The sequence below is a fragment of the Gopherus flavomarginatus genome, chromosome 3 (assembly GCF_025201925.1).
Source record: "Gopherus flavomarginatus isolate rGopFla2 chromosome 3, rGopFla2.mat.asm, whole genome shotgun sequence".
Classification (NCBI taxonomy): domain Eukaryota; kingdom Metazoa; phylum Chordata; order Testudines; family Testudinidae; genus Gopherus; species Gopherus flavomarginatus.
In genome coordinates, this window is record NC_066619.1 from 121607333 (window position 1) to 121627367 (window position 20035).

The 20035-nt window shown below is 45.9% G+C and overlaps 1 protein-coding gene across 2 annotated transcripts in view; it reads left to right on the forward strand.

Annotated features, from left to right (window-relative positions):
* Positions 1–20035, forward strand: part of UGCG (UDP-glucose ceramide glucosyltransferase) — a 47818-nt gene that overhangs the window by 11819 nt on the left and 15964 nt on the right. For both annotated transcript variants that reach the window (XM_050943164.1, XM_050943163.1), the window contains exon 2: positions 14323–14464. In XM_050943164.1, coding sequence (XP_050799121.1) covers positions 14323–14464 — 142 coding nt within the window. The remainder of the gene's footprint in view (positions 1–14322; positions 14465–20035) is intronic.

Sequence of the window (20035 nt, forward strand, 5' to 3'; positions counted from 1 at the left end):
TCCAATTTTCCATAAACCGGTTTTGTAAAACAGATTGTATGAAGTCGAGTGCACGCTGCCACACTAAGCACATTAATTCGGCAGTGTGTGTCCATGTAGCGAGGCTAGCATCGATTTCCGGAGAGTTGCACTGTGGGTAGCTATCCCGTAGTTCCCGCAGTCTCCCCTGCCCCTTGAAATACTGGGTTGAGATCCCAGTGCCTGATGGGGCAAAAAACATTGTTGCGGATGGTTCTGGGTACAGCCCCACCCCTCCCTCCGTGAAAGCAGCAGACAACCATTTTGCGCCTTTTTTCCCGGCTGAACTGTGCAAACGCCATAGCACAGCAAGCATGGACCCTGATCAGATCAAGACCGCAATCATGGACGTTGTAAACACCTCGCGCATTCTTGTGCAGTCTATGCTGAACCAGGACCTACAAAGCCAGGCGAGGAGGAGGCGGCTACGGCAGCGTGACGAAGAGAGTGATGAGGACATGGACACAGAATTCTCTCAAACTGCTGGCCCCTGCGCTTTGGATATCCTGCTGGTAATGGGGCAGGTTCTAGCCATTGAACGCCGATTTTTGGGCCCGGGAAACAAGCACAGACTGGTAGGACCGCATAGTTTTGCAGGTGCGGGACGATTCGCAGTGGCTGCGAAACTTTCGCATGCGTAAGGGCACTTTCATGGAACTTTGTGACTTGCTTTCCCCTGCCCTGAAACGCCATAATACCAAGATGAGAGCAGCCCTCACAGTTGAGAAGCGAGTGGCAATAGCGCTCTGGAAGCTTGCAACGCCAGACTGCTACCAGTCAGTCGGGAATCAATTTGGAGTGGGAAAATCTACTGTGGGGGCTGCAGTGATGCAAGTAGCCAAAGCAATCATTAAGCTGCTGCTACGAAAGGTTGTGACTCTGGGAAACGTGCAGGTCATAGTGGATGGCTTTGCTGCAATGGGATTCCCTAACTCTGGAGGGGCGATAGATGGAACCCGTATCCCTATCTTGGTACCGGGGCACCCAGTATGTAAACCACAAGGGGTACTTTTCAGTGGTGCTGCAAGCACTGGTGAATCACAAGGGACGTTTCACCAACATCCACGTGGGATGGCCAGGAAGGATTCATGACGCTTGCGTCTTCAGGAATACTACTCTGTTTAAACGGCTGCAGCAAGGGAATTACTTCCCAGACCAGAAAATAACAGTTGGGGATGTTGAAATGCCTATGGTTATCCTTCATGACCCAGCCTACCCCTTGATGCCATGGCTCATGAAGCCATACACAGGCAGCCTGGACAGTAGTCAGGAGCTGTTCAGCTACAGGCTGAGCAAGTGCAGAATGGTGGTAGAATGTGCATTTGGCTGTTGAAAGGCGCGCTGGCTCACATTGCTGACTCACTCAGACCTCAGCCAAACCAATGTCCCCATTGTTATTGCTGCTTGCTGTGTGCTCCACAATCTCTGTGAGAGTAAGGGGGAGACCTTTATAGTGGGGTGGGAGGCTGAGGCAAATCACCTGGCCGCTGATTACGCACAGCCAGACACCAGGGCAATTAGAAGAGCGCACCAGGAAGCGGTGCGCATCAGAGAAGCTTTGAAAACAAGTTTCATCACGGGCCAGGGTACAGTGTGACTACTGTTTGTTTTCCCTTGATGAACCCCGTCCCCCCGATTGACTCATTCCCTGTAAGCAACCCACCCTCCCCCTTCGATTACAGCTTGCTTAAGGAAATAAAGTCACTATCATTTAAAAATCATGTATTCTTTATTAAGTCATTATAAAAAGAGGGAGAGAACTGACAAGGTATCCCAGGTGTGGTTTGGGAGGAGGATAGGAGGGAAGGAAAAGGTCACTAAAAAAATTTCAAAATAATGACAGCCTTTTGGTTGGGCTGTCCATGGGGGTGGAGTGGGTGGGTGCACGAAGCCTTCCCCCATGCGTTCTTACACGTCTGGGTGAGGAAGATATGGAACATGGTGAACGTGGTTACACAGGGGCTGCAGCGGCACTCTGTGACCCTGCTGCTGTTCCTGAAGCTCCAACAGATGTCGGAGGATGTCAGTTTGATCACGCAGCAGCCCCAGAGTTGCATCCCGCCACCACTGATCTTCCTGCCGCCACCTCTCCTCACGTTCGTTCGTCCCTCCTCTTCTCACGTTCACTGGCATCTTTCCTGTAATTTGATACCACTCATTCAGATAAGCTCTTTCATTGCGGGTCACTTCAAGGATTTCCGAGAACATTTCATCTCGCGTCTTTTTTTTTTCCGCCGCCTTATCTGAGATAGCCATCGGGATGGAGTAGGGAGGCTTGAAAAAATTGCAGCTGCATGAGGGAGGGAAAAAAAGGGAGAGAAGTATTTAAAAAGATACATTTTAGAGAACAATGCTTATACTCTTTCATGGTGAACAACACTATTCACCTTACATAGCACATGTGATTTCACTACAAGGTCGCATTTTGCATCTTAATATTGAGTGCCTGCGGCTCTGGTGTTAGAGATCTCACAGACGCAAGTCCGGTCAGCAGAATTCAGCTTGCATGCGGCCATGGTAAGCCATTGTCTTTCGGCTTCTGCAGCCTTCAGATACACAGTGCCCTCCTTTCCCAAATACCAAGCAAATCCCGTTCAGTGCTGCTGCTTTCCTGTTAACATGTAGTAGCAGAAACCACCCCCCCGCCCCCCAATCAATTCTCTGGGATGATCGCTTTACCCCTCCCCCCACCGCATGGCCGGGTATCATGGAAGATCACTGCTAAACACCTCCCTCCCCCCCCCCCCCCCACCGCGTGGCTGGTAGCAGGGAAGATCCCTGCTAGCAAACACGAAAAAGCTCAGCACCATTTCTCCCCCCTTCCCTCCCCCTTCTTGGCTACCTGCAAGGAAGGATTTCTTTTAAGAAACAGGTGAACAGCCCAGTAGGAATGGCCATCTCTGTCCCCTTAATTAAATTCCTGAATTTCAACCAGGTTACCATGAACGATATCACTCTCCTGAGGATAACACAGCAAGATAAAGAACGGATGTTGCTTGAATGCCAGCAATCACCGGGACCATACGCAGCTAGGCTTTGTCATGCAATGGTACCAGATTACTTGCTACATGCATGATGTGGTCAAGTGTCCTACCATGGAGGACGGAATAAGGCTGCCCTGCCCAGAAACCTTCTGCAAAGGCTTTTGGAGTAGCTCCAGGACATCTTCATGAAGATGTCCTGGAGGATTTCCGCTCCATCCCCAGACATGTTAACAGACTTTTCCAATAACTGTACTGGCCGCGAATGCATCCCAAGTCCTCAGGGCAAATTAATCATTAAAAAACGCTTGCTTTTAAACCATGTTTTATATTTACAGAGGTACACTCACCAGAGGTCGCTTCCATGGCTTCATTGTCTGGGCTAGTGGAATTACCCTCCCAAGCCATCTGGGTGAGAAAAAGCTCCTGGCTGTTAGGGAGAAAGGAGTGCTGTGTGCTCTTTGCAAGCTTGTCCTCCTCCTCATCTTCCCCGTCCGCAGAATCCTCAGGCATGGCTGAGATTACCACCCCCACCTCGGAATCCATGGACAGGGGTGGGGAACTGATGGCAAACCCCCCTAGAATTGCATGCAGCTCAGCGTAGAAGCGGCATGTTTTCGGTCCTGCCATGGACCTTCAGTTTGCTTCTTTGGTTTTCTGGTAGCCTTGTCTGAGCTCCTTAACTTTCATACGGCACTGCACTGAGTCCCTGGTATGGCCTTTCTCCATCATGGCGTTGGAAATTTTTTCAAATGTTTTTTCATTTCATATTTTGGAACGGAGTTCTGTTAGCATGGAATCCTCTCCCCATACAGCGATCAGATCCAGTACCTCCCGTGTGGTCCATGCTGGAGCTCTTTTTCGATTCTCGGGAGACTGGATTGTTACTGGTGCTGATGAGCTCTGCGTGGTCACCTGTGCTGGTGAGCTCTCCACACTGGACAAACAGGAAATGAAATTCAAAAGTTCGCGGGGCTTTTCCTGTCTACCTGGCCAGTGCATCTGAGTTCAGATAGCTATCCAGAGCGGTCACAGTGGTGTACTGTGGGATACCACCCGGAGGCCAATACTGTCGATTTGCGGCCACACTAACCCTAATCCGACATGGCAATACCGATTTCAGCACTACTCCTCGTCGGGGAGGAGTACAGAAACCGGTTTAAAGAGCCCTTTATATCGATATAAAGGGCCTCGTTATGTGGACGGGTGCAGGGTTAAATCGGTTTAATGCTGCTAAATTTGGTTTAAACGCGTAGTGTAGACCAGGCCTCAGCCCAGCAGGATCCAAGTGTGGAGGGGCTTAGTGGGGGGGGGGGTGCAGTGTGGGGTGAGAGGGTTCTGTGTGGGGCATTCTGAATGCAGGTGGTTTGGTGGAGGATCTGGTGCAGGAGGGATGTGGATGCACAGGGGCTTGTTATGGGGTTCTGGGTCCAGGGGGAATAGAACTCTTGGGGGAGTCTGGGTATTGGGGGATGGGGCTCAGGAGGGGGTTCTGGGTGCTGGGGGAGTGGGGCTCTGGGGTGGGGTTTGAGTAGGGGGCTTAGTGGGTGGTAGTCTGTGTACAGGGGGTGAAACTTGGTGGGGATGCTGTGTGCAGGGGGTGAAGGTTGTATGCGGAGGGGGTCTGTGTGTGGGGGGGAGTGGTCTGGATGCATAAGGTTTGGGTGGAAGGAGGAGCAGCTCCCTGTACAGTGAGGCCTCCCCCTGTGGTTCAGGAGTGATGGGGGGACAGGAAGGGAGGGGGTGCAGAGCTTCCTGTAGCCAAAAGAAGTTTCTGAGGGTGGGTCTTATCTGGCCCAGCTGCTCCTTGTAGGGAAAGAGACGCTGAGGAGGGGCACATCACCACTCTTGTGGCTTCCCTTTTGTTTCCCCATCAGAAAGTCATTTTTCTGCAGGGACACAAAGAAATCTGCAGAGGATATGAATTCTGCATATGCGCAGAATTCCCCCAGGAGTAATTTAATCTAGGTACATTAAAATGAGCTGATGTAGCCAAGTTAGTATACTCTGAGAATTGTTCTGTGTAGGGGTAGCGGAGTGACCAGATCGGTTTGAAAACAGCAAACAGCTGGTTTGAGGGTGTTCTAAAGTTCAGCAAGCAGCTTTGTAAAAGTGATATGTTCTAAACACTTACAGTTTGCAATTTACAGTGGAGTTTCCTGGAATCCAGAAATTGAAGGTCTGCCATGCTCTTTTTCTTATAGCAAAGTGGCATGACGCAGAATTGCTATGCCAACAGAATTTGTTGGAAAGCACGGTGTAGCAAAATGAAAATTAGTAAAGTTGAAAAGGAAATAGCTGGTAGTGTAACTATACCATTGCAAGTAGTCTTTCTCTGCTTGGGAAGCAAAGCTAGATTATCATTATTAGCATGAGTGCCAATAAATAAGGCGTTGATGCAGATGTTGCCAACCTCTTCTGCCCTTCCCCCTTTCAGTGAAAACCAGCCAACTAAACGAACCCTTTGTAGTGCAGCTACCAAGTGTACTGAGCGATTGATTACTGTATTTTGAATCCTGGTTGGATCCAGTGGACTTCAAATAGAATTAGATATAAAGGCTATTGGGCAATTTACTATAAAACAGTCATGTATAGGTTATTAAGGCAGAGTTAATGTTGTGGGATATTGTAACTTAGAATTAGTAGCCATCTACATTCCCAAGTGCAGAACTATTTTGCATAATCAATTCATTGATGAAATTCTGAATTGTTTACAAATAAGTCTTATACTGTTCCCACTTTTCACTGTGAAAAGCAGCTATTGCAGTTAAGCAAAGGATTCTACAGAAAAGCCATCCTTAAGCAAATTCCAAAGTTAATTTCAGGTTATGGTATTGAATGTGCATCCCCAATTCAGTGCTCTTTATTCCCTGGCCCCGTGACATAGTGCATTTTATGAGTGAAGTATGTTAGAAGTGCTACTTATATAACTCTGGAAGGACATCACTTTGTTGTTAGGTGCCTTAGAGATACTTAAGAATCAATGTCTGTAAAACTTCCAGACCTTATGCTAGTAGTGATGATATCTTGACATTAGTCGACAGATGCTTGTAACTGTTCTTTAAAGATTATTTGCCAAGCATGATGAAACCATCTGTATTTTGGATAGTTTCTGAAGGAACAGCATAATCCTGTAATGAAAACTCTCAAACATTTTTAAAATATCATTATTAAGGGCCTGTGGGTTACTGCTTCAGCTGAAAGACTTAACAGCCACTGTGCTATGGCAAGTTTCTTATATTTGCCCCAACATTTTTTTCCATTTTTAAGGAAAGAATGTTCTGTTAGACGTAAAATGGGGATGTTAATTTTAGACTTTTTTTTGTTGGGGTTGCTTGAGTAACATTTAGAAAGAGAACGAGGAGTCCTTGTGGTGCCTTATAAATTAACGAATTTATTTGGGCATAAGCTTTCATGGGCTAAAACCCACTTCATCGTGTTCGATGAAGTGGGTTTTAGCCCATGAAATCTTATGCCCAAATAAATTTGTTAGTCTCTAAGGTGCCACTGGGACTCCTCTTTCTTTTTGCTGATACAGACTAACACGGCTACCACTCTGAATCCATTTAGAAAGAGGGAAATCATTGTGTCTTGGATTGGACAGTGGTACCTTATTACCCAGAAATCTGCCCTCAAAAGCATTTATCCTTTTTCACTCTCAGAAAACTAAAGCTACTTTGGAGTCAGCAAGATGAATAGTGGTTCCTTCCATGGGCTAACAGGGGTTAGGCTAACTGTTGCAGATGTCATTACAATAACATACCTGGTAGTGGGGTTTTGACACTGCTCAATGTTTCAAGTCTCCTGGCTCTTAATCAGAAAATCACATAACAAACCAAGAGGAATTTCAGTACTCTGTGCAAATGACTATAAAGTGTTAGGTACACTATGCAAGCTCCATTAGAGGATTGTTTTCTATTATTCGACTAGTTTTGAACTGTACTTGTCAAAAACTTGAGTTGTCATGAGAACTGCTACTGAAGAATGAATTTGCTTAAGTTGGAGAAGAAAACAATTACAGAAGATCTATTGTTCTTGTTTTCTTGGATGGCTTAAAAAATCTTTCCCATCTCTTGGTTTTTCTTTCTGAACTAAGTTATCCTTTGAGAAAGGGATAACATGCTTGTTTGAAACACTGTCTTCTCATGTGTAGGATTACAGTGAAAGTGATTAGAAAACAACAAATTAAGGAATAGTTGCAGGTTTTGTGTGCAAAGATACTATGGAAAACAGCAGATGTCCTCAGATTCAATTCTGTGGTCACCTGATTGACTTGGACATTTGTACTCATTCTGTGACTGAAATTCAGATAACCGCACGCAGGTCAGGCCATTGCTGCAGCTTGGCAGGAGTTACTTGACGCTCCCCTCCCCCTGAAGCAATGAATGGTATTGGGGAGGATGGGTTTACTGGACACCTGTTGGCAGCAAATGCTGCTCCAGTAAGTTACCACTTCGTGAGACTGACAGTGTGACTTACACAAAAAATTAGACACTTCAAAACTAGAAAAGATCTATCTTTCAAACACTGTGAAACTGTTGTTGAGCAGTCAGCAAAAGGAAATGAAGTTCACCGTGGGTGCTGGCAGGCATACAGAGCAAACAGTGTACTACATTTTGGACTGTGGCTTTTTTATTATGAAGAGTCATGACAAACCTTTGGCTTTGCGAATAAGCTGTCCCGGAGAATTTATAGATGTGGTATAGACTTTTGTCAAAGACCTGTGACGTCTATTTCAACTGAATGCTTTAGAGACTGCTTATACAGATATCAGTAAAGCACCGTATATTGGCTCTGGAGAAGAGAAATGACAGGATTACCTTTGGCGGAGGGGAAGGCTATTCGTTGACAGAGAAAAATGATGAAAAGCCAAGCCGTTCTTCCAAAGCACTCACGTCACACTGAGGAAAATATCTAATTCATAAAAAGAAAACGAGTAACCATTGAAGTTAAAGCTTAAAATCTAAATTCCCAGAGAATTAGAGTAATGTGTGCACACAGTGTTCTTGGAATGAAACCATTATTGTTTATTCCCAGATAATATTATTCCACAATGGAGTATTCCCTAGGTGCCTATTGTGGAAGGAGAGCAAACTTAGTACAGCCCTTGGTACAGGCTCTGAGAGTTGAGGAAGGTGTAAGAAGGTAAATACTTACTTTAGGTATCCTATCTAAAGAGAGAAGAATGATAGCTTTGTGCGTACTAATTTTAAAAAAAAATAGCAAGCTTAAAGTTTTTTGTCAACTTTACCCTTACAACAGCAGTTCACCACTACATATCACAAGGAAATGTGGGCCCTTAAATTTGATTAGAAATAACTTGATATATAGCTAGCTATTCTTGTGACAGTGCCAAAAATGCAGCAGCCATGTTCTCAAACCATCAAGAAAAACACCACTCTGGTCTCAAAGAGCTTAAAGTTTTAGACATAGAACTTCACAGCTTTTGACAGTTAGCAACTTTTTCCCCCTTGTAAATCTCAGTGTCTTTCTTTCTGTCATTCATGGCAGTCAAAGGCAATGGGTGGCCCTATTATGGCTAACTTAATAGATGTCAGTTCTCATAAATATAGCCTAGTGGGTAAAAGTGTCTGTTTCATATTTTAGAGAGAGCACATTCAAATCCAGTTAAGTTTCTACTGGCACTCTTTTCTATAAATGTGACTTGTTTAAATCTTGTTAACATTCTAAAATGCACAAAACCTAATCCAGAAAACTTTTAAAAAATGTAAATATTGCCTAATCACTCCAATTGTCTTCACTCTTCTCTTTCAATAGCTACTCTTTAACAAGCCTGTTCTTATATCTACTAGTGTTTTTATGCCATATTTCCAATAAAAAATAATACCTTTTAATTGTGTTTATCATTGCCAATTCAAAAAAATTACTACATTCTGAAAATGACAAGCTTTCCCCAGGATGAGCAGTTCAAATCTATTGTATAAAATATTTCTTAAACAAACAAATCTATTTCTTTATTCTTGTGCTACATAACTGGGAAAACCTGTCTGTGGTTATTGGCATGGAAGTCGTCATGGCATTTTAAAATCTCTGTAGTACTGTAATAGGGCTGTCTTCATGACACTAACATGGTACTGACAGTAAGCCATGAGACTTATACTAGTACAGTGTGCTCCAGTCTCTTTATCATCCAGAGTGCACATGCATGCTTTTTACAGTAATATTAGCAATAGAGTAACTTTAGCTTCCACGAAAGAAGCCGCCTCTACAGATGCCTTCTGTCTCTGTTGCTCTCATGAGGACCCTGTCAACACTGCAAGCCTCATGCCCCTCATAGATATGGTATCCACAGTACCTCCTCCATCTACTATTATATCAGGGAGCTTACTTTCAGAATTATCACAAGGATCTGTAATTTATCGTGTACTTTGGACCACCTCGTGTCCACTCTGCTCTAATCTATCCCGCTACTCATTCTGATAGTCCAAACAACCACCACTTTGTTTTAAATTAACCTGCCCCAGAAATATTTCTTCCTTCTCCCCAAAATGTGTAATTTCCCCTGAAAGTACCCTCCCCTTCGCCCCCACAGGTCAGGTCACCCAAGAATGAGTCCTGGGCCACTGTTGACAGTTTTGTCCTTAAAAATAAATACCTCAAAGCTAGGTATCGTGGTCCTATAGGGCTAGACATTTGAAATGTGTCTCAGTGGAAAAAAGAGTAATTTGCAGTTTTTAAAAGGAGACACAGCACTTTCTTCTAGCTGTGGAAGAACATGAGATACAGGAATTCAAACTCATAACAGTTTTATGTACAAAAAGGTGACACAGGGCTACGATTGAATCCTGCCTGTTTTGGGCCTCAGGTAGAAATACTTTTCTTTTTTGGGGGGGGGGGGTGGGGGAGGAAGAAGTCTGTGTTTGAGGTGCAGAGGAAGAAATCTTATCTGGCTGGTTTGGGGTGATGACTGTTCAAAGCTGCTCTTAGGCTGGAATGTTGACATCCTGGGATACTAATTAGTGGGCAGGCAAAGATGCAGGATAATTTTTTTCACGTGGCTATTTTCTCCATGTGCATGTGTGTAAGTAACACGGGCACCCACCTCTCGTGATCTCCCTCATGGCCAGAGGTCACTTACAAGCACCCTTCCTCTATTTCCTGCCCTCCCCCGCCCCGGTACTTTAAAAACTCACTCAGTTAGAAAGTATGTCAAACAGTCTCCGCTTGGGTCCGATTTGAGTCCTCAGGCGCATACTGGCACTCTGGGCCTCTACCCCAGTTCACTCTCTTTCCTGATAATCCAAAATAACACCATGGTCTTTCAGAAATAGAACACAAACTCAGAGTCTTCATCCCAATTTCAGATGGGCACTGTCCTACCTCCTTGAGAGACTGTCTTTCTGGTTCCCAGCATCTTCTGCTTTTAGTTTGCCCTTCTCCACAGGCCTTTCCAGTCTCATCCCTGCTTGGACAGCGTGGCTCTCAGGCCTCCCTACCTGGATAACTGTCATCACTCCCTCCTGCTTCTTGAGCTTTTCCCCCACTGACTTAGGGCCCTGCTGAAGCTTTCTTGCTCCCTGCAATGTGTACAGACATAATTAATTTCCTGGATTTGCCTACTTCATTGCAATTTCCTGCTCCTTTTGCATGGGAATCCCATAATTCCTCTCAGGTGGGGCTCATCCTGTAATCGGCATTGGCTTAGCTCCAGGCTCTCCAGCCCATGGGGCAAGCCATCCTATTCCATTACACTGTATGTAGTCCAATGTGCTCCATAGCAACGTTTCCCCCTTTCATTATTTGGGATCTCTTCTTTCTTTCTCTTCTATCTTTCTCCCACTTCACAAAATCTCTCGTCCTTTTCACGACCCTTCCTTCTTTTATTAAAACTATTTCCCACTCAATCTTCTCTGCCCCCTTCTCCTTCCCTGGGTCTCCTGTCCTCACTTGTCCTTGCCTCCTTCCTCCAAATGTGCCCTCCCAGCACCATTTCCTTTCCTCATCTACCTTGTTCTCCACCTCTAATTTCCCTGAATCTGCCTCGGTGTCCTTATTCTTGTGTTGCAAAGCATCTTCCACTCTGTTCTGTCCTGGATGCTCTTCGTTCTCTCGCTCCTTACTTCCCCTCAATACTGTCTTCAGTTCTCCTAGGGTTCTCTTTCGTCGCAGTCAAACTGTCCCTCTCTATTCCTTCTTGGGCCCAAATCCTGAGTGCTGTTTCCCTGAAACTCCTTATGGAATCTTTGTCCCCTCACTCCCCTTCTCTCCCAAGTTGTATGAGCCACTGCTTTCCTACCCCTAGTGCTTCTGTCTCATTCTTTCCCTTTTGCCTTCCCCAAATTTCTTTCCACCTCATTGATGTTTTGTAAACCGCACTGCCCTTCCAGTGCCACTGTCTCTCTAGACCCTTCTTTGAGGGCTTCTGTGCATTCCCACCTGTGAGATGTGATTGTCTTGGGGTCAAGCTGCAGAACTGCCTTGAAAAGCTGCATCTCTTGGGGCGTGCATTAGAGATCTTATGTAAGGATGACATCAGCCTACTCTGTATAAGGGAGTGTACCCTCCAACTACTTCAGCTTATGTATTGCTGCAGTGGGCTACCAGACTCTTCTTTGGTCTCTTCAGGCTAGGTCTTCCCTTACTCTAGATTATTAATAGTAGATACCTACAGTTGGTGTAGAATGGTATAAGGTAGTTTTATGTACATAGCTGGCCCTTAGTCCAGGAACCTTTGACCCTGCACCAGGACCAACGGGGTTCTGAACTGCTTACGGAATGTCTACAGTACAATAAAGTGCATGCAACTGGCTCATATCAGCTGACTTGGGCTCATTGGGCTTGGGCTGTGGGCCTATAAATTTTCAGTATAGATGCTCAGGCTGGCGCCTGGGCTCTGTGACCACCCCTGCCCCTCCACCCTCACCCCGGGGTCTCAGAACCTGGGCTCCAGGCTGAGCCTGAAAATCTACACTGTAGTTTTATAGCCCTATAGCCTGAGCATGAATCAGATGACGTGGCCAACTGTGGGTGTTTTCTTGCAGTGTTGGCATTACCCATAATGGCTTTGAGATGAGCCTCCTGGGAGCCTCTTGATCATACTAGAGATTGACATCTACAATTTCTCCAGTAAATGAAGCAAGAGATGACAGCCTTGCTTATTACACCAGTCTGATTTGTCCCCTGAGCATCATCCATCTTGTGTACTGAATAAGGAGGCAGGGACATTTGTAGAGGGAGGAATAGTATGTGATCAAGTATCTGAAGAGTGTCTCATCATGCATACACGCAAAGCGGCAGAATTAAAATTATACCAGAAACCTTAATTTTGGCACTTACTGACTTTTGAGTGGTTGTCTATGCAACCATAATATTCTTTTAACTTTGTTTTTCTGTAATCTTCAAAGTAGTACTATGAAGTCAGCCACTTCCTTCTAAAACTTTGAAGATGGGACTTTGGTTTTTTGAACACCCACTTGAAGTAGATTACTTTGCTACTTTTGCCGTCTACACACCAGCTAACTGTCACTGTCAACACACTCTTGCTTATGCTGTAGATGTGTGTTTTAAAAAAAGCAAGGGGAACAGGGTTGGAAGTGGGTCATACACCTAGGGTTTGTCTACACTGGCACTTCGTCGTCAAAATTTTTGTCGTTCAGGGTGTTTAAATAAACTCACACCCCCAAACGACAAGTTTTACTGGCTGAAAGCACCGATGTGAGCAGCGTCTTTTAGCGGCACAGGCTCTGTCGCCAAACGCCGCGTAGTGTAGCCATAGGATTAGTGTCTGAAAGGTAGGTGACCCCCAGGGGCACTAAATCCTATTGTGCAATCCTGTGCCATTTTCTGAAACAATTCTGTTTTTTGGATTATTACTATTCTTGGCATAATGTGCTAGTAGATTTCCAGAGGGGTTCATATACACAGCTTTTCAAAGGAATTTGGTCAAGTTAATTCTATACAGTAAAACTATAAAAACAACAAGTAGTCCAGTGACAGCTTAAAGACTAACAGGTTTATTTGGGCATAAGCTTTCGTGGGTAAAAAACCCACTTCTTCAGAGGCATGGAGTGAAAATTACAGATACAGGCATAAATATAGGCACATGAAGAGACGGGAGTTAACGTGACAAGTGGAGAACCACTTGTATGGTAACTCCCTTCTCTTCATGTGCCTATATTTTTGCCTGTATCTGTAATTTTCACTCCATGCTCTGAAGTGGTTTGTTACCCACAAAAGTTTATGCCAAAATAAATCTGTTAGCCTTTAAGGTGCCGCTGGACTCCTCGTTATTTTTATGGATACAGACTGACACGCTACCCCTCTGTTACTTGGCAGTAAAACTACAGTATCCTTGTTACCTGATGAAATAAAACTACTTAAAAAGCTTTCCCCCTACCCCACTGTGCTGTTTACTTTCTATATTTTTGTGAGCTTGTACAGTGAGGTAAACAAGTCATTTTCACCCTTGTTTGTAGGCCGTTTCTCTTTCTGAGTCTTGTGCTGAAATACTGGTGGTCTCAGCTCTTTAAGGGAAAATGTAGATCGTAAAAACCTTTTTTCTTAAAATTAAAAGGCTGTGTTGCTGTTCTAGTACATTTCTTACTAGAAGACAAACTGGTGGAAAATAGGTTTAGCTCTCCTGTAAAATTCCTGCACTCGTTTTTCAAGGTGTTTGCTGCCTTTTTATTTAAAACATTAACTGGTAAGTTACACTATTACAGCTTTCAGGCTGTGAAATTTAGACATAGCGTCACCTATGTAATTGAAATGTGTTTTGATGTAATTATTTCCTCTAGAATATGCCTGCCCTTATGAAGTGCGTAGCTTTGTTGCCATGTGTCATAAAACTCATAGAAATACAGTTCAAATTATAACATTTTAACTCCCATTAATAGCTCAGTCTGACATGCTTTGATCCTCATTTCACTCATTGCTTTAAAGGGACACTGACTAGATTGTGATGACAGTTTAAAAAAAAAAGAGAAGTAGTTTCAAGTGCACATCTTCTATAGAGCCCCTGCTTTTTTTGAATTCTTACGGTTTTATGACCTACTTATATACATAGCTTTTTTTCTCTCTCCTCTCTTGTTGTGTGGAAGACCCATACAAACAGGGGAAACTGACTACACAGAAGAGCAGAGAAACTGATTAGATAAAATCAAATGCACAAAATAAACTAGTGTCAATATTTTTCAATGTGACTTTTCTAAGTTAATATTGTGAACCTCTTGGTGTTCAGACTGACTGATTCAAGGGAGGATTGAAACTAACTAGATCAAATGTATGAGGTTTGGTGTGTAGTTTACTTTTAAGACCAGAAATACTTTCAAAGATAGCTATATATATCTCCACTTCTTTGCAGACGTCTCCACCTCAACAAAAAAGCAACAGACAAACAACCCTATAGCAAGCTTCCTGGTGTCTCGCTTCTAAAGCCACTAAAAGGTGTAGATCCTAACCTCATCAACAATTTAGAGACCTTCTTTGAACTGGATTATCCAAAGGTATGTCTGAGTTTACTTTTTTCAGAAGTTGAATTGGTGGCCTGTGCTAGAGCTATCAGAGTATAATGTGAATTTTTATTTTTATACTATAGATGGAGACCAACAACTTACATACCACCTTATGTATTTCATGACATCCGTTTGTTACCTCCCCTTGTTCCTGATATCTCGGACACAACATCCCTACTCATTATTCTGTCAAACCATCTTATCTTGTGTAACTTTCGTGCCCTCGTGGCCAAGATGGAGTCTGCTCTGCAGGCAGCTCTGGCCAAGAGAGAGCGCACGCACGAATGCAGCAGGAGAAATCCCTTCCAACCCAGGGGCACCTGTTCCAAACCCCCCGGAGTGAACACACCCACCCACAGGAAAAGTACAATGAATATAACAAAGGGAGATATTTATTTACAGAGGGATGAGAGGAGAAAAACAACGAGGGGAAATATAGGGGGAGCAGTAGAACAGGGTTGCATTCAAACCCAGGCCCCACGGGCCCAGTGGTAGCACAGTCTGGAGGGGCAGGCACTGAGTAATGTGTCTGCACACAAAGTTCAGGAGTCCTGAGCAAAGTTCCAGTTTAGTGGTGAGTCTTGGGTGCTCCTGGTCATCTTCGGCGCCAGTGAACTTTCCCCAGCAAACCCCTCCGGTGCCGCTTTCTGCCGCTCTCTGCAAAGCCACACAGAGCGACCACCTCCCCACTTAACTATCTAGCAACCTCCCTCCTTGTTCCCAGTGCAGAGTCACAAGCCCAGTACTCACAGCCCCACGCAGCTCTGGGCAGCCATGATACTGGGTCCAGCTCCAGTCTGTCCTTCTTGGGCGATTCCTCCCTGGCACAGGGCTCCTCCTGGCTCCTGATCGGGCCTGTCCTCCTCAGGCTTCACACAGGTTCTCCCTTCTTCCTTCTCTAGGGTCTGCAGACTGCCTCCCTCTCTCCCTGGAGCTCCAGTCCCGCCCCCTGGAGTTTCCCTCCTGTTTTCTTACTCTCCCTCTCCCTCTCCCCCCTGGGAAAAGATTTAAAGGGACCATGCTCTCTAAACCGCAAAGGGGTTACACTCCTCCCTGCGCCCCCCAAAAAAAATCCTTGATGTCCCCATCAAGGTAGGCAACTCTAAACCGTGGATCCCCAGCAGGAGACCCAGGGCCCCCATTCATCAGAAGCATTCCCATCATCCATCCCACAGGACCCTGAGGGGTAGAACAGGTTTCCCATGAGGCAGCTCATCCCCCGTGGCACCCCAGGGATCAGTAGGTCACTGGGTTCCCCTAAACAATCATACGTCAGTGCACACCTGGGCTTCCCTTTCCTAGAGGAACGTCTAGGCTGGCTGTCGGGTATTGGCTGAGGTGATACCACTGAACATGGAGGCAAGATGATGGGTCCTCGAGGCACGAATTCGAGTGCATCTGGGTTTAAAGTGGCTGTTTGGGGTACAGGGTTCTCTGTCTGCACTGAACCTTCCTCATGTTCTTGGGGGGTCGCTACAGCTTAGGCAGTAGGGCCTCGGGAGTGCTTAGTGTGGGTTCTTCCCCTTCACCATCTCTTTGTGTGACAACAAAAGGATCCATTAGGGTCAGGGCATTCCCAACTGGACGTTCGCCAAACCCCATTTCATCCTCAGTCTCCGAGAAGCTGGACGTTTGCAGAGGACAGGTATATTTCCGTCGTTTGGACCGTGTCCGACTTGCAGGGCCGGGAGTCTCCAAATCTATGGAAATATCCTCATGGGGAAAATATCCTCATGGGGAAACAATACTTGTCCTATAGGAAACAGATGATTCCGGTGGAGAGTTTTGGTGGGGCCGTGACTGCCCTCAGGACGTATGCGATACACTGGTGGATCCCCACGTTTCTTCTCTATAATGTATAGGTGTGACTCCCAACGATCTGCAATTTTGTGTTTTCCCTGTAGTCCGAGATTTTGAGCCAAAACTCGGTCACCAACCCGAATCTCCTGTTGCCTCACTCGCTGATCATATCGGGTTTTATTCTTTTGATTCTGGTGACCAGCTGCTTGCGTCGCTATCCGATATGCCTCCTTCAGGTTGATCTCTTAAGCGAGTCACATACCCCAAATATGTTTCTGGGAGTGCCCCATCTGAAGACACTCCAAAACAGAGATCAACCGGCAACTGGGCCTCTCGACCAAACATTAACATGTATGATGTGAACCCAGTTGCATCATGTCGAGTGCAGTTATACGCATGTACCAAATGCTCCACATGTTGGCTCCAGTATATTTTCTGCTGAGGTTCCAGAGTTCCCAGCACGTTCAGTAGTGTACGGTTGAATCGTTCTGGTAGTGGATTCCCGTGGGGATGATAAGGGGTGGTGCGTGATTTTTTGATCCCCATGATCTTACAAAGTTTTTATTAATCGACTTTCAAAATCCTGTCCCTGATCTGAGTGTAGTCTGGCAGGCAACCCATAGTGGACGGAGAACTTTTCCCACAGGATCTTGGCAACCATGGAAGCTTTTTTATCTTTGGTAGGATAAGCCTGGGCATAACGAGTAAAATGGTCAGTAACCACCAAGATATTTGCAGTACCCTGACGGTCAGGCTCTAATGACAGAAAGTCCATAAAGACAAGCTCCATGGGTACAGAACTTGTGATGCTGACAAGAGGAGCCGCCTGCTTAGGCAGAGTCTTTTGCTGGATACATCTGGTACAGGTGCAAATATGGTGAACGATGTCAGGCCCCTTCCGGGGCCAATAGAATCTTACCTTAACGAGGGCCTCCAATCGCTCAACTCCTAGATGCCCCATTCGATCATGGCAGGCCTCTAACACTCCTTGCCGGTACTTCTGCGGTAGCACCAATTGCTTATGGTGAGGCCTCTGAGGATGCTTCTGCCCTCAGTAAAGTCGTCCATCCTGAACCAATAAGCGATCCCATTCTTTCAGCAAAAGGACCTCCTCTGGGTGCCTCAGTCGAATAGCCCTGGGATCTTTTCCCCTTTCCAATGCATAAAGGATGTCCTTCATCCATGAATCAGCTTGCTGGGCATGCTCTATCTCTCGATCCTTTAGTTTGGGCAGCTGAGGGTCCTGTAACTCTAGTAAAACTTGAGTAGGCTATGGATATGGCTTCTGGTGGTGCACCCAGGCAATCAATTGCTCGTTCTCCATTGGCTGTGGATTTTTCCTCCACAATGGATACCCATTGGCATAAAGCTCTCAGTTCAGAGGTCCCCACATTCATTTGATTATTGGGTAATAAACCCTTAGAATGAGGCTGCCGAGACAAAGCATCTGCATCCATGTTTAATCGGCCGGGTCGATACTGCAGAGAGTGCCGCTAATCACCGGTGTCCTGCTACGGATAATTTTGCTGTTGTCTTGATGTATGTCAAAGGGTTATCGGTCTTTACAGTGAACTTGGCCTCATAAAGGTAATCATGGAACCTCTCTGTTATGGTCCATTTCAATGCCAGGAACTCCACTTGATAAGCAGGGTAGTTTCTCTCGGGTGGTGTGAGACCTCAATTTGCAAACGCTACTGGTCGGAGTTTACCCTCACGCTCTTGATAAAGGACAGCGCCTAAACCGGTGTAGCTTGCATCTACATGAAGTTCATATGGCTGGGTGGGATCAGCGTGTACCAAAACAGGTGCTTACGTGAGCTGTTGAATGATTTTATGGAAAGCTTCTTCACACTCTGCAGTCCACCACTTTCCAAAAGGTGCAGCCACATCAAAGTATCGATGCCGAGGTGAGTTCCCCTTCTTATTTTTTGGGGGGTATCCCTTAGTGAGCTCTGTGAGTGCATGTACGATGTGCGAAAAATTCTTGATAAACTTGTAGTAATAGGCACAGACTCCCAGAAATGACTGTAATTCCTTGAGAGTTGTGGGCCTCGGCCGGGTGGTTACCGCCTTCACCTTCTCTGGGTCTGTAGCTATACCATCTGCAGACACTATGTGTCCCACATACTGCATGGATGTCTGGCAGAAGATGCACTTGTCTAAGGATAACTTGAGGCCAGCCTGTTCCAAACGATCCAGGACTTTGCACAGCCGAGTCTCGTGTTCTTCTAAAGTGCGCCCGAACACTATAATGTCATCCAGGTACACCAGACACTCCAACAAATGCTGTCTTCTCCTGGTCCTCTGGTGCCATGGGCACTTGATAGTATCTGCTGCGGAGGTCAAGGACAGAGAACCAGCAGCTCCCATTCAGGCTACCCAAGGTGTCATCCACCCGGGGCATTGTGTATTGGTCAGGGATCATCCGCCGGTTCAGAGTGCGATAGTCAACGCACATGCGCACCTTTCCACTTTTCTTTCATACTACAACGATCGGTGATGCGTAGGAGCTCCTGGATTCCTCAATGATACCTGCTTGAACCAGTTCCTGTACGTGCTGCCTCACATCTTCAATATCAGTGGGGGCTAACTGTCTTGACCTCTCTCGAAAAGGCCGACCATCCTGCATTTGGATATGGTGCTCCACATCATGTGCACACCCAACATCCCATTCGTGAATAGAGAAAACAGCCTTCCTCTTGATTAACTTCTCACACAGGCGGTCCTTCCACTCAGCAGGAATGGGGGAATCCCCAAACTGGGAACTGTCCCTCTCAAAAGGTCTAGCCTTGGTCTCCTCTTGGGATGGGGGCCCCTTGCTTTCTGGTGTGCGGCTTTACATAAAGCATGCATTGGCAGCTTCTGCAGATAGTTGTTCCTTGCCATCTCACGGTATTTCCACGCCGATCTCTGGAACAGGTTTGCATTTGTCCCTAGGATTAAAGGTGCATACTTTCTTCCCTTTGGATCTGGTCAGACCAGTGCCAAAGTTTCAGTTTCCTGGTTTACCCCCACAACGTTCTTTGGAAACTGAACATTAAACAGGATATATCCCCGATAGGGGCAGGAGTCACAGCCAATTACCCAGACTGTCAGGCCAGACAGGGGACGCAAGGGTAAATGCTGCAGGTGTTCTCGGTAGTAAGATTCATAAAGTATGGTGACCTGTGATCCACTGTCCAGCAATGCCTTACACAATCGCCCTTCTATACAAACAGGTACTATAGCCTGGGGGCCTATCAACCCATCTGGGTAACCCCTGTTTGTAGTTTTTTTCTGGGGAGCCTTGGAATTTCAGGGTCTTGGGTTGCTCCTTCCCCAAGCCCTGTTGATGTTTCCCTCAAGCTTCCTAATGGTCTGCTGCAATCTCTGAGATACCATGATCTGTCTTGTTTTGACAGTCCAAGGCATAGTGACCATCTCTTCCACGGTTATAACAGAAACCTTCTCACTGGGTATCACCCCTCCTGCTAGTCTCCCCGCTTGAGGATGCCACAGTATGTCCCTGAGCCTTCATCATGGCCACTTCTCGGGTCAAATCTCTCAGTGCTGCTGCCACTGATGGGGCATCTTCCCTCTCTCCAAGCACTGTGGTGGTGTGACTCCCTGCCATCTTCGGCTGCACCACTCTATCCACTTGCAACAATCGCTCCTCCTCTTCACGTATCTCCTGAATGAGTTTGTGGAGTGGGAGTGGGTTTTGGGCCCGCTCCCTCAGCTGCAGTCGCCACAACATCAACCCATCTTGTCGGGTGCCCCGAA